Source organism: Oenanthe melanoleuca, chromosome 22 (assembly GCF_029582105.1).
Source record: "Oenanthe melanoleuca isolate GR-GAL-2019-014 chromosome 22, OMel1.0, whole genome shotgun sequence".
In the NCBI taxonomy this organism is placed as follows: domain Eukaryota; kingdom Metazoa; phylum Chordata; class Aves; order Passeriformes; family Muscicapidae; genus Oenanthe; species Oenanthe melanoleuca.
The window spans coordinates 1,022,375-1,033,933 of NC_079355.1; the positions used below are offsets into that span (position 1 = coordinate 1,022,375).

The following is an 11,559-nucleotide window of genomic DNA, read 5'->3' on the forward strand; positions in this document are numbered from 1 at the left end:
CAGCCCCACGTCCATCTCTGTGTCCAGCCCCACGTCCATCTCTGTGTCCAGCACCGCATCCATGCCTGTGTCCATCTGTTTCCAGCACCGTGTCCATCACCGTGTCCATCTCTGTGTCCAGCACGTGTCCAGCCCATATCCAGCCCATGTCCATCTTTGTGTCCATCTCTGTGTCCATCTTTGTGTCCAGCCCGTGTCCATTTCCATGTCCAGCCCGTGTCCATCTCCGTGTCCATCTCCATGTCCAGCCCGTGTCCATCTCCATGTCCAGCCCGTGTCCATTTCCATGTCCAGCCCGTGTCCATCTCCGTGTCCATCTCCATGTCCAGCCCGTGTCCATCTCCATGTCCAGCCCGTGTCCAGCCCGTGTCCATCTCCGTGTCCGTCTCTGTGTCCAGCCCGTGTCCATCTCCATGTCCAGCCCGTGTCCATCCCCTGTCCAGCCCGTGTCCATCTCCGTGTCCAGCCCGTGTCCATCCCCTGTCCAGCCCGTGTCCATCTCCGTGTCCATCTCCATGTCCAGCCCGTGTCCGTCTCTGTGTCCAGCCCGTGTCCATCTCCATGTCCAGCCCGTGTCCATCTCCGTGTCCGTCCCTGTGTCCATCTCCGTGTCCATCTCCATGTCCAGCCCGTGTCCAGCCCCGCCCTGCCCAGGCTCAGCCCCGCGCTCCCGCAGCTCCTCGCTCTCATCCCCTCCCCGCCTCGCCCATCCCGCTTCTGCCCGGCTCTTTCTTTTTCCCTTTCCCCTCCTTTTTTTTTTGTTCTGTTTTGGTTTTTTTTTTAACTTTTTTTTTGGGGTTTATTGGTGCTATTCCTCCCCCCCGCGCTCCCCCCCAGGCAAATACCTCAGCCCCCCCCAGCCCCCGCCAGCGAGTCCGGGGTGAAGCTTTTCCGAAATCAGGGATCCTTTCGCAGCGGTGTTTCCTCCTTCATCTCCCCCTCTTCCTTTTCGCCCTCCTCTTTTTCCCTTTCCGCCCGGGTTTTTCCTCATTTCTCCGCATCCTTCAGGGATTTACAAAACCGCCGGAATTTCAACCTCATTTTAATTCCGGGAGCGAGGAGGTTTTTTTGGCCGGTGGGATTTTTTTAAAATTGTGTTTTGTTTTGTTTTTGCACCGCGGCGTGAAGGAAAAAGAGGTGGTAATTCCAAATTTAAAAATCAAGCGCCGTTTCTTCTCGGATTCGGGAATTCGGTCAGAGGCGGGGCGGGTGTTTCGGCGTTTTTGTTCGGCTTTTTTTTTTTTTTTTTTTTTTTTTTTTTGGGATAATCGAGATGGGGAGGTGGGACGGCGGCAGGTGGAGGGGGGAGACACCGCAGGGGTGTCCCGGCGGCTCCGAAAAATTCAGACTTGAAGATTTCTTGGTCGGCTCGGGACTGTGGTTACTTGAAATGAAGTTTTTTTCCGGGGCGGATTGAGGACCGGTAGATTTTTTTCCCATGTCTCAAGGCAATAGGATTAATGTGTATTAAACTGTAGATACTTCTAGGACAGTAAATTTATGCTGATAATTTTATTTTGTATAATTTTCCCTTTTTCTTTCCCCCCTCTTTGTGTTGTTTTTCCCCCCTTAACCTTCTTTTCTTTTCCCCTTTCCCCCAGTGTTTCAGTAAATTTATTTTTTAGGATGCCTAAAAATTGCAAGTTTGGATCCTCCCCCTCCCCTCTGGTTTTGGTTTTGTTTCTTTTTGTTCTGTTGTTGTTTTTTTTTTTTTTTTTTAATTTGTATTTTATTCTGAGTTGGCGCGGCCACGGGGCCGTGGGCTGTATTATTCCTGATATCTTTAAAATATTGTGGGTGTTTTAATAAATTTTATATTTATTTTTTGCACTCAACACGAGGCTCGTGTGGAATTTCTGCTGGAATGGGGCTGGAATGGAGGGGGAGAGGGGCGGGATGGGGCTCTGGGTGTGGGAATGGGGAGCAGGATTTGGGTTTTTGGGATTTGGGGGGGTCTGGATGGGGTTCTTAGGGGAAAGGCCGGGGGCGGAGCAGAACGGGGTCGTTTTTGTGGGGAGGATCAGGGTGGGGCCCCATCTGTGGGATGAGAGGTGGGATGGGATCCTGGATATGGGAATGGGGGCGCAGAATGGAACCCTCTTTAGAGGGTAGAGGGGCCCTGTGGGGGGCAGGAGGGGACCCTTTGCAGCGACAGGGGGAGGCCCTTTGTGGGGTTAGGAGAGGGCCCTTAGGGGCCGTGATGAGCTCTCTGTGGGGTCAGGATGAGACCCTTTGTGGGGTCAGGAGGGGACCCTTTTTGGGGTCCAGGTCAGGCCCTTTGTGGGGTCGGGGGGACCCCTCGGGGCGGGCTCGGGTGCCGCTCCGGGGTCCTCCGAGCCGCCAGGGGGCGCTCGAGCAGCGCAGCGCCGGCCCCGCCCCCTGCCGCGCTCTGCGCGCGCTGATTGGCTGAGCCGGGGTGACCCCGGCGCGCGCCCCGGGATGGCGGCGGCGGGGCTGGGCCGGGGCCGGGTGAGTGTCCGTCGGTCCCCGCGTCCGTGTGTCCCCTGCCCGTGCTCCCCTCCCGGCCCGTCCCCTCGCTGTGTGTCCCCCCCGGTGCCGGTGAGCGCGGCCCGCGCCCCCTCCCGGGGAGCGGCCCCGGGGCCGCGGTGTGGAGGGAGCCGTACCCGCCCCCTCGGAGCCGCTGTGCCGGTGTCGGGGGAAGGCCGCTCCCGTTCCCACCCCTCCTTCCCCGCGTTCCCCACCTTCTCCCGGTTTCCCCCTTTTCCTGGTGCCCCTCCCGGTGCCCCCGCTCCTCGCAATGTCCCCCAGGCACCGGTAGCCCCCCCGCCGCCTCGCCAGCCCCCGTTTCTATCGCCCGATCCTCCTCCCTCCCTCACGGTACCGGTGATGGCCGCTCCCGTTTCCATCCCTCCTTCTCCCAGTTCAGCCCCATCTCCCGATTTTCCCCAGCTTCTTGTGCCCCCCCTCCAGTGCCGGCAGCTTTTCCCTTCCCCTTCCCCTTCCGCTTTCCCTTCCCCCGGTGTTTTGGGGTCCCCCCGGGTCCTCAGGCCGGTTTCCCCCCAGCTCTTGCTGCGCTGCCGCTCCTGGCGCGGCTTCGCCTCTCAGACGGACGGGGAGTCGCGCCTGGCGCGGGTGCTGCGGGAGAAGTTCCCGCGGGCATCGGCCATCAAGGTGGTGGATATCTCAGGTGAGGAAAGGTTTGATTGTCCTCGAACACCCCCGCGTTTGCGGGGGGGCACCGAGTCAGTGCCCAGCCCCCCCGGGCTGCGGGGACCCCCGGAGGCGGAGCTGCCTCCCTTCGGCTCGAGCTTTGCCTTGAACTGACGGGAATTTCTCAGGAGGCTGCGGCGCCATGTACGAAATCCACATCGAGTCAGAGGAGTTCCGGGAGAAGCGCACGGTGCAGCAGCACCAGATGGTGAACCAGGTCAGGGGGCTGCGGGGGCTGCCCTGGGCAGGGATGGGAGAGGGGGAACGGGAGAGGAGGAATGGATGTAAGGGAATGGGAGGGAATGCATGTGAGGGAACGGGGGAGAGAGGGAAGGGCTGTGAGGGAGCAGCAGCAGCTGGAGTGGGTGTGAGGCACCCCTCAGTCCGGGCCCTGCACAGACACCCCAAACCCCACCCCGGGAACAGTGTCCAAACGCTCCTGGAGCTCTGGGGCCGTGCCCATTCCCTGGGAGCCTGGGCAGTGTCTGAGCACCCTCTGGGGGCAGAGCAGCACTGGGGAGTTGTGCAGGGTCCCCAAACTCTTTGGATTTGGAGACCCCTGCAGGGTCTGATTTGTACACACCCAGCACCGGGAATTCTTTGTGTGACTGCACAAGGGCCACACTGTTTATCTGATCCCAGAGCCTCCAGTCCCGTGGGGCTGAGGGTGCAGCACTCTGAGTGTGGGGCCCACCCAGGCCAGAGCTGCCCCTGATAGCTGTGCTTGCCTTGCAGGCCCTGAGCGAGGAGATCAAGCACATGCACGGCCTGCGCATCTTCACCTCAGCCCCCAAGCCCTGAGCTGCTCCCAGCACCAATAAAGAGCTCCAGGAGGGGCCAGGGCTGCCCCCCTGGCTGTGAATCCCACCCCGTGTTGTGTGGTCAATCAGGGCCCTGGGGGAGTGCAGAAGAAGAGGACAGGCCACACTTCTTAAAGAAGAGCAGGAAGAAAGTTTATTATTATTATTGCCTTTGCCACACAGGAGGGACCCGTGGGACATGCCAGAGCTGCTCCTCTTACCCAGGGACAGGGACAGCCCACCCTGGGGCCAGGCACTTCTCCTCACCCCCCATGGGGAGCTTAAGGCTCTGGGCCAAAGTGCACCTCTTTTATAAAAAACAAACAACAACAACAACAAAAAAAAGCGCTTCCAAAAATAAGCTTGAGCCGCTCCGGGCGTGCTCTCGGGCTGGAGAGTCCAGAGAGGAACAGAAGCTGCTCCAGGGCAGGACAGAACCTGCTCCACCTCCACCCAGCCCAGCCCAGCCCAGCAGCAGCACTGAGGCCACTCGGTGCTGTCCAGTCTCTGGAGCCAAGCGTGGAGGTGGCTGAAGAAGCAGAAAAGGAGTGGCCAGAAGGGTCCTCCCCTCCTGGGGGTTTATCTGTCCTTGGAGCCCAACTTCTCAATCAGCTCGTGCAGAGGAGCCAGCTCCCGCCTGTCAATCAGGCTGAACTCCTGCCAGGAGAAAAGGACACACAGGAAAGGAAGGAAGCTGGAAAAAGTGTCACCCTGCAGGTGGCTCCTGGGAGCAGCACTGCTCCTGTTCCTTGTGGAGAAATCCAATTTCAGGGCAACAAAACTTCTGCCATGTTGCTGTGCACAGCAAGTCACAGAACAGGCTTAAAAGTAAAAGAAAAAGGTGCTGGTGCTGCTCCTTCCAAGTTGATTCCCGAGCTACAAACCCTCTGAATTCTCCAATTGTGGTTTTGTTTGCTGCAGATTGGTAATTAAAACCCCAGAGGGAAATTCGAGCACTTACAGCCAACAAAAAACCCCAAACCCCACGAAAGCCCAGCACCACAAAGGGCTCGGTTGGGTATGCAGGGAGAGCTGGGGGTTACCACCAGCCATCTTGGAGATTCCAATGCAAAACCCAAGGGGGAAGGTGCATCCCTCCCAGCTCACCTGCACGAAGAAGATGAAGTGCTTGAAGGAGGTGTTGAGGTGAGCCTCCTCCTGCAGCCGCATCACCGAGTCGAAGTGCTGGTGGTAGATGTGGGCGTAGACCCGGAACAGCCGCTTCAGGATGGTCTTGGCCACTGACATGAAGTTCTTGGGGAAGGGGACGCCTGGAAGGCAGGACAGGCAGGGATCAGGGCGTGCCTCAGCCAGGAGGGGCTGTCCCAGGGCACAGAGCTGCACCCACCGATCTTGGAAGGGAAGAGGGTCTCGTCATCCAGCTGGTCCTGCACCCAGGTCATCAGGTAATCGATGTACTTGGGTGCTGAGCACTTGATGGGCTTCTTGATGTTGGTGCCGTCGGCCCAGTGGTACTCGTACCTGTGGGGTGGGGGATTCAGCCCTGGCTCCCACAGGAAACGTGGGATTTCAGGCCCTGATCCCAGGAGCAATGCCTGAGTCGTTCAGGGCTGAGGAGAGCAGAGCTTGGCTTGTTTGGGTTTCCTGAGCCAGCGGTTTCTGGCTCAAAAATCACAGAATCCTGAAATATCCTGATCCACTGGGATCATCAGCCCAGCCCTGGCCCTGCACTGACCCCCAGCAATCCCTGGCAGTGCTGTCCAAACGCTCCTGGAGCCCTGGCAGACTCAGGGCTGTGCCCATTCCCTGGGGAGCCTCTGGGGAAGAACCTTTCCCTGATCTCCATCCCAAACTGCCCTGGAACAGCTCCAGCCATTCCATCGGATCCTGGCCCTGCTTCCAGAGATCCACAGTGCCCTCAGATGTTAAAAGTGCCCCTCAGCTCTATGGCAGCCTCCTCTGACATCACCATTTCCTTCAAATGAGCCAAAAGCTGACCAAAGGAGCATCAGGGCCATCACCCCTCCCTGGATTAATTCCCCTCTTTCAGACCCAGCAATCTGGGTCACACAAGACTTCTCCCACAGCCCTTGGATTCCAGGGCACACCCTGGGATCACCTCACAACCACACAACCCCCTGTCCTCAGAGATGTTTTACAAGATCCCTGAAAAGCAGCAAAACTCTGTTTTTCACCGAGTACAAGTGCAAACAAGCAGGAAGCTGTGACAGGAAACAGCCCCAAAAATAGAGGCAGGAACTGGCAGAGCAGATCCTGCGGGGTAGGAGAGTTCCACGGCACCCTCAGGGTGCTGGGCTCACAAACTGAGAGCCATGGCAACCTCCCAAAGAGGATTCCCAGCTGTGGCTTTGCCCTGGTAAAATACACAATCCCATCCCTTCTCCAGCTCTGCCTGCCCCTCACCTGGGCCCTGCAGACATGACAGGGCAGCTGCTCTCGGTGCAGAACTCCGTGATGGTCCCGTACAGCATGTTGATCTGGTTGAAGAAATCCACAGCTGCAAAGGGAAAGTGCCCTGGGCTGAGCCAGGTGTGAGCACAGCGAGGCTGCAGCACCTCCCAGGGCTTCCTGTCTGTCCCACTAAAGCCTTGGCAAAACCAAACCTACATCACCCAACTTCCAGACATCTTAGCAATTTGGATTGATTTGGATTTTTCACCCTCATCTCCACTTAGCATTCCATGGAAAAAGTAGGTTTAGCTTCCTCAAAACCTGATGGATTTGGTAAAACAGGACAGACCTTCCTCAGGCTGAGCACTCCTGGCCTGGATCTCTACATTCCTTGCCCAAAATTACTTTTTTTTTCCTCTCTAACCTCCAAAGAAGCAAAGGTCAAGGCCAGGGGGAGCAGCTGCTCAAACCAAATTGGATCTGGAAACAGAAAACAAAAGAAGAAACTCCACAATCCTCGAGTTTGGAGGAAATGGAGCTCCACTTTCTCCCTGGATCATTTGTGCTGCAGCTTTTACAGCCAACAGTGCTGATTTTCTAACTCCCAAAAATACCATTCACAAACCAAAATCCCCTCTGTGAGCCTGACCTATGAAAAACCCACCAAAACCACAACGGTACAGCTTTGGTGCAGCTTTGTCTCTTCCTCCTTGCACAACACGCCCCTGACGTGGGCCCTGCTTCCGCTGCTTTTATCCCACCTCAGCCACCCCGGCCTGGGGAATTCAGGGGTTTGTTTGAGGATAAACCCCGAGCTTTTGGGGTTTTCCCTCTCTCAGAGGACTCACTGTTGACAGCAATCCACTCATTGAGGTCCTCCCCCTCGGGCAGCATCACGGCCTGCCGCAGGTTGCCGCTGCCCAGCGTGGCCTCGGCGTGTTTGAGGAGCTCGTACTGGTGGGATCCTTCTGGAATGTTCTTCTTTGGCTTGAATGTTTTTGAAGAGCGGCTCCCACTGAGAAGGGAACCGTGAAATTGGTATGGTTGGAAAAGATCCCCAAGATCATCGAGCCCAGCGTCCCCACGGTCACCGTCCTCGAGTGCCACATCCAGCCCTGTTTGGGACACCCCTTGGGATGGGGACTCCATCGCTGCCCTGAGCAGCCTTTCCAACCCTTGCAGCCAAGAAATTTCCTCTAAAACCCAATCTAAACGTCCCCTGGTGCACCTTGAGGCCGTTTCCTCTGGTCCTGTTACAGTTTCCCCACAGCTGAGGATTCCCTGGTACATTCCCTCCTGAGGGTTCTTTTCAAGGGCTGCTCCTCTCCACACACACCCAGGAACGCCCCCAGGCACAAACCACTCCACTTAAACCTTCCCAAAGAGCCCTCTGTGCCTTCCTCAGCTCCTGGAGTCCCCAGATCTTCCCCTCAAAGCCCAGCGCTCCCCTCAGCGAATCCCTTCAGCCTCTCCCCAAAATCCTTCCCCTCCTCAACCCCCTCAAAGAACAACCCTCCATCCCTCCCCAAACGATTCCCCACCCATAACCTTCCCCAGCCCCTTTTCCCTCCCCTGAGGGCAGCCCGGACACTCACAAGAGGAAGCTCATGGCGAGATGGGGCAGGCAGGGCTGAGGGCAGAGGAAACGGGGTGAGAGGAGCGGTAATGAACCGAGGGCAGCGGGAACGGGCTGAGGGAGAGAGAAGGGGAGAGGGGACTGGGGATCGGGAAGGGCTGAGGGATCGGGAGGAAGGAAGAGAGGCTGGGATGCGGGAGCGGAGAGGGCTGAGGGAGCGGACTGAGGGAAAGGGAAGGGCTGAGGGAGCAGGAAGGGCTCAGGGAACGGACTGAGGGAAAGGGAAGGGCTGAGGGAACAGGAAGGGCTCAGGGAACGGACTGAGGGAAAGGGAAGGGCTGAGGGAACAGGAAGGGCTCAGGGAACGGACTGAGGGAAAGGGAAGGGCTGAGGGAAGCGGGGCCGGGCTGAGAGAGCGGATCGAGCCGGGCCGGGCCGGGCCGGGCTGCGCCGAGGGAGCGGCGGCGGCTCCTGACGGGGACCCGCCCGCGCCACCAACTCTCGCGAGAGCTCCGGGAAGGGGCGGGAATCTCGCTGAGGGGGCGTGGCCCCGCCCTGAGCCTGGTTGCTATGGCCACGCCCATGGGGGGGGGCCAAGAAATGAGCGCCGAGAGCGCCGCTGGGACCCCAAAAAACGGGGCTGGGACCCCAAAAAACGGGGCTGGGACCCCCAGAGACACCGCCCCATGCACCTGGACACTCCGGAATAGGACCCCTGCACAGGAAGCACAGGATGAATCTGTCACCATCCTGAGAAGAGAACTTACTGGCCTGAGCTACCCCGCTTCAGGATTCCAACCATCCCCTTCCCTCAGCAGGAAATGAATACAAAGAGATGGAAGCGAAAAAATAACAACGCTTTATTGACAAGTGAGAAGACAACAGGTAGACCCAAAATTCCCGAGAATCCCTGTTTCCAACAGACACCCCTCCCCATGGGCTTGGGACCACCAGAAATGGGGTTGGGACCTTCAGAGACCTCGCCCCGTGGGTCTGGGCACCCCAGAAATGGGGCTGGATTAGGGTTAATGCTGACCTCAAACCCAGCCCAAATTCCAGCCCTTTCCTAAACTAAATCCCACATTTAACCCTGACCTTACACCCAACCCCAATTCCAACTCTAACACCCACCCCAGCCCCAATTCCAGACCCTGCCTAAGTCCTCAGCCATTGCCAGGAAGGAGTTTTTGCCCATTCTGGCAGCACAAGGCTGAGGGAGAAGAATGAATCCAAAAAGCCAAGCCCAGAGCTGTGCTGAGAATCATCCCTGGATTTTTCTGCCTGATCTCTCTGCCACGCTCTTGCTCCCCCCTCCCCTCTTTTTTCCCCCTCTCCCTCAACCTGACATTTACCGTTAAACAAAACCCATACCACTCTTTAGAATTGACCTTGTCCACACTCAAATAATCAGTCCAAGTCTGTTATGAGTTGTCAGATCTCTGTCAGCTTTATTTTCATTTCATCCAGAGCCCGGTAACTGCTCGAGGGGTCTCTGTCCATCTCACACTGGAAGACACTTTAGAGGGACTCAGGGGGGTGTTCCTGTGCCTCTTAACTCACAAAACAACTGGAGCCTTGAAGCCTGGCCATCACTTCAAGGTTCAACAGAAGTGTGATAGGGATGGAAGTGATCTCTGGGCTGTCCGGTGCTCCCCGCCCTGGGGTTGTGGTTTAGCTGCATTTTCATTGCAAGTGCCTCATTGGGAGAGTCAAGATCAGCCAAATTATCAGTCAAATGCCAAATTATCAGCCAAATTATGAGCCAAATTATCAGCCAAAAGCCAAATTATGAGCCAAATTATGAGCCAAATTATGTGCTGTTGATTTGATTTCTGGCAATCTCAATTCAGCCGGTGCCCCGAGATGCTCAGTTCAAAGCCCGTCCCTCTGGCTTTGGGAAATGTTTGGGAGGTCTGGGGTGTCTGTCACTCTCATGCTGGGGAGTTGGGGTCCTCTCCAACTGTCACAGATCTGAGGAGGCCCAGGGAGGGTCACTCTCCATTTTATCACTCTTCCTCTCCGTCCTCCTCCCATAAAGAGGGGGTTGGATGGTCCCCGGCTCCCTCCTTTAAAGGGGGTGACGTCCTGAGAATCCCCCAGCACGACAGCAGCAGACACACCCCCATCCCCAAACCCCAGAAGCATCTCCCACAGCCCCAGGGGCACTGAATCCCCAGGGGGAGGACAAAATCACCCCCAGCCCCCACTGATCCCCCCACAATACAGGGGTGGAGCCCCCCCAGCACTCCCCGGGTATGACAAGGGTGGAGACCACCCCGGGCCATCCCTGCTCCTCACCCTGGGGGAGGGCTGGGGGGTTGTGATTTGTTTGCATTTTCATCTCAAGGGACTCCTTGGGAGAGTCAATATCAGCCAAAGCAGGAAGAGGTTTGTAAATGTGTTGTGAAATTATTTCTGCTAGATTTACGCTGCCCGGAGCTTGGGGAATGCTCAACAGGTCTCTGTCCCTCTCGGCCCGGGGGATGCCTGGAGGGGCTCTGGGGAAGTATCCCTGCCCACTGGGGGTCTCCATCCTTCTCACCCTGCAAGAGTGACGGGGGGTCTCCGTCCTCCTGCCACGGGGGGTGGGGGTCTCTGTCCGTCTCCTTTTTTGGGGTCTCATCTTTCCATTTGGGGGCACCGGGTGGCCTCCATCCTCCTCACCTTACTGAGGGGGGCCAGGATTGTCTCTGTCCTCCACTACGGAGGAGCTGGGGCTTCATCATCATCACCTTGCTCGCAATAGGGATCCTTTTCTTCTCCCTCCTCCAAATACGGAGGGGTCAGGGCTTACTCCAAGCCTCCACCCCTAGTGGGTGGCGACCCGTCCTCAGCCCCGTCCATCGAGGGTGGGGTCCAGGCTCTTCTCCGTCCCCCAGCTAAGGAGGCAGAGGGTCTACTCCAAACCTCTACCCTTAGTGGATGGTGGCTGGGCTGCCTCGGTTCTCCTCGGGGATGGAGGGGCCCGATGGTCTCGGTCCTTCTCCGGGATGGAGGGGCCCGATGGTCTCGGTCCTTCTCCGGGGTGGGGGGGGCCCGATGGTCTCGGTCCTTCTCCGGGCTGGGGGGGCCCCGATGGTCTCGGTCCTTCTCCGGGCTGGGGGGGCCCCGATGGTCTCGGTCCTTCTCCGGGCTGGGGGGGCCCCGATGGTCTCGGTCCTCCTCCGGGATGGAGGGACCCGATGGTCTCGGTCCTTCTCCGGGATGGAGGGGCCCGATGGTCTCGGTCCTTCTCCGGGGTGGGGGGGGCCCGATGGTCTCGGTCCTTCTCCGGGGTGGGGGGGGCCCGATGGTCACGGTCCTTCTCCGGGGTGGGGGGGGCCCGATGGTCTCGGTCCTTCTCCGGGGTGGGGGGGGCCCGATGGTCACGGTCCTTCTCCGGGGTGGGGGGGGCCCGATGGTCTCGGTCCTTCTCTGGGATGGGGGTGCCCGATGGTCTCGGTCCTCCTCCGGGATTGAGGGGCCCGATGGTCTCCGTCCTCCTCGGGCATGGAGGGGCCCGATGGTCTCCACCCTCGACCTGTGTGGGAAGGGTCAGGTCATCCCCGTCCTCCTCCCCATACCGGGAGGGGCCGGGGGTCTCTGTTCGTGCTTACCTTGCTGTGGGCGGGGTGGTCTCCGTGGAGCGGAGTCAGGGGT

The 11,559-nt window shown here is 58.3% G+C and overlaps 2 protein-coding genes across 2 annotated transcripts; one reads left to right on the forward strand and one right to left on the reverse strand.

The window, feature by feature from the left end:
* The first annotated feature begins 2,390 nt into the window (after positions 1-2,390).
* BOLA3 (bolA family member 3) lies at positions 2,391-4,038 on the forward strand. The gene is made up of 4 exons (XM_056508581.1): positions 2,391-2,469; positions 3,025-3,148; positions 3,300-3,388; positions 3,907-4,038. The coding sequence occupies exons 1-4, from the start codon at positions 2,440-2,442 to the stop codon at positions 3,970-3,972; spliced, it is 309 nt and encodes a 102-aa protein (XP_056364556.1). The 5' UTR covers positions 2,391-2,439; the 3' UTR covers positions 3,973-4,038.
* A 61-nt stretch (positions 4,039-4,099) lies between these two features.
* On the reverse strand, positions 4,100-8,446 carry MOB1A (MOB kinase activator 1A). The gene is made up of 6 exons (XM_056508580.1): positions 7,940-8,446; positions 7,193-7,359; positions 6,357-6,450; positions 5,320-5,453; positions 5,079-5,242; positions 4,100-4,628 (listed from the first exon to the last, which is right to left on the reverse strand). Exons 1-6 carry the CDS (start codon positions 7,951-7,953, stop codon positions 4,551-4,553), a joined length of 651 nt encoding a protein of 216 aa, XP_056364555.1. The 5' UTR covers positions 7,954-8,446; the 3' UTR covers positions 4,100-4,550.
* Positions 8,447-11,559: the final 3,113 nt, after the last annotated feature.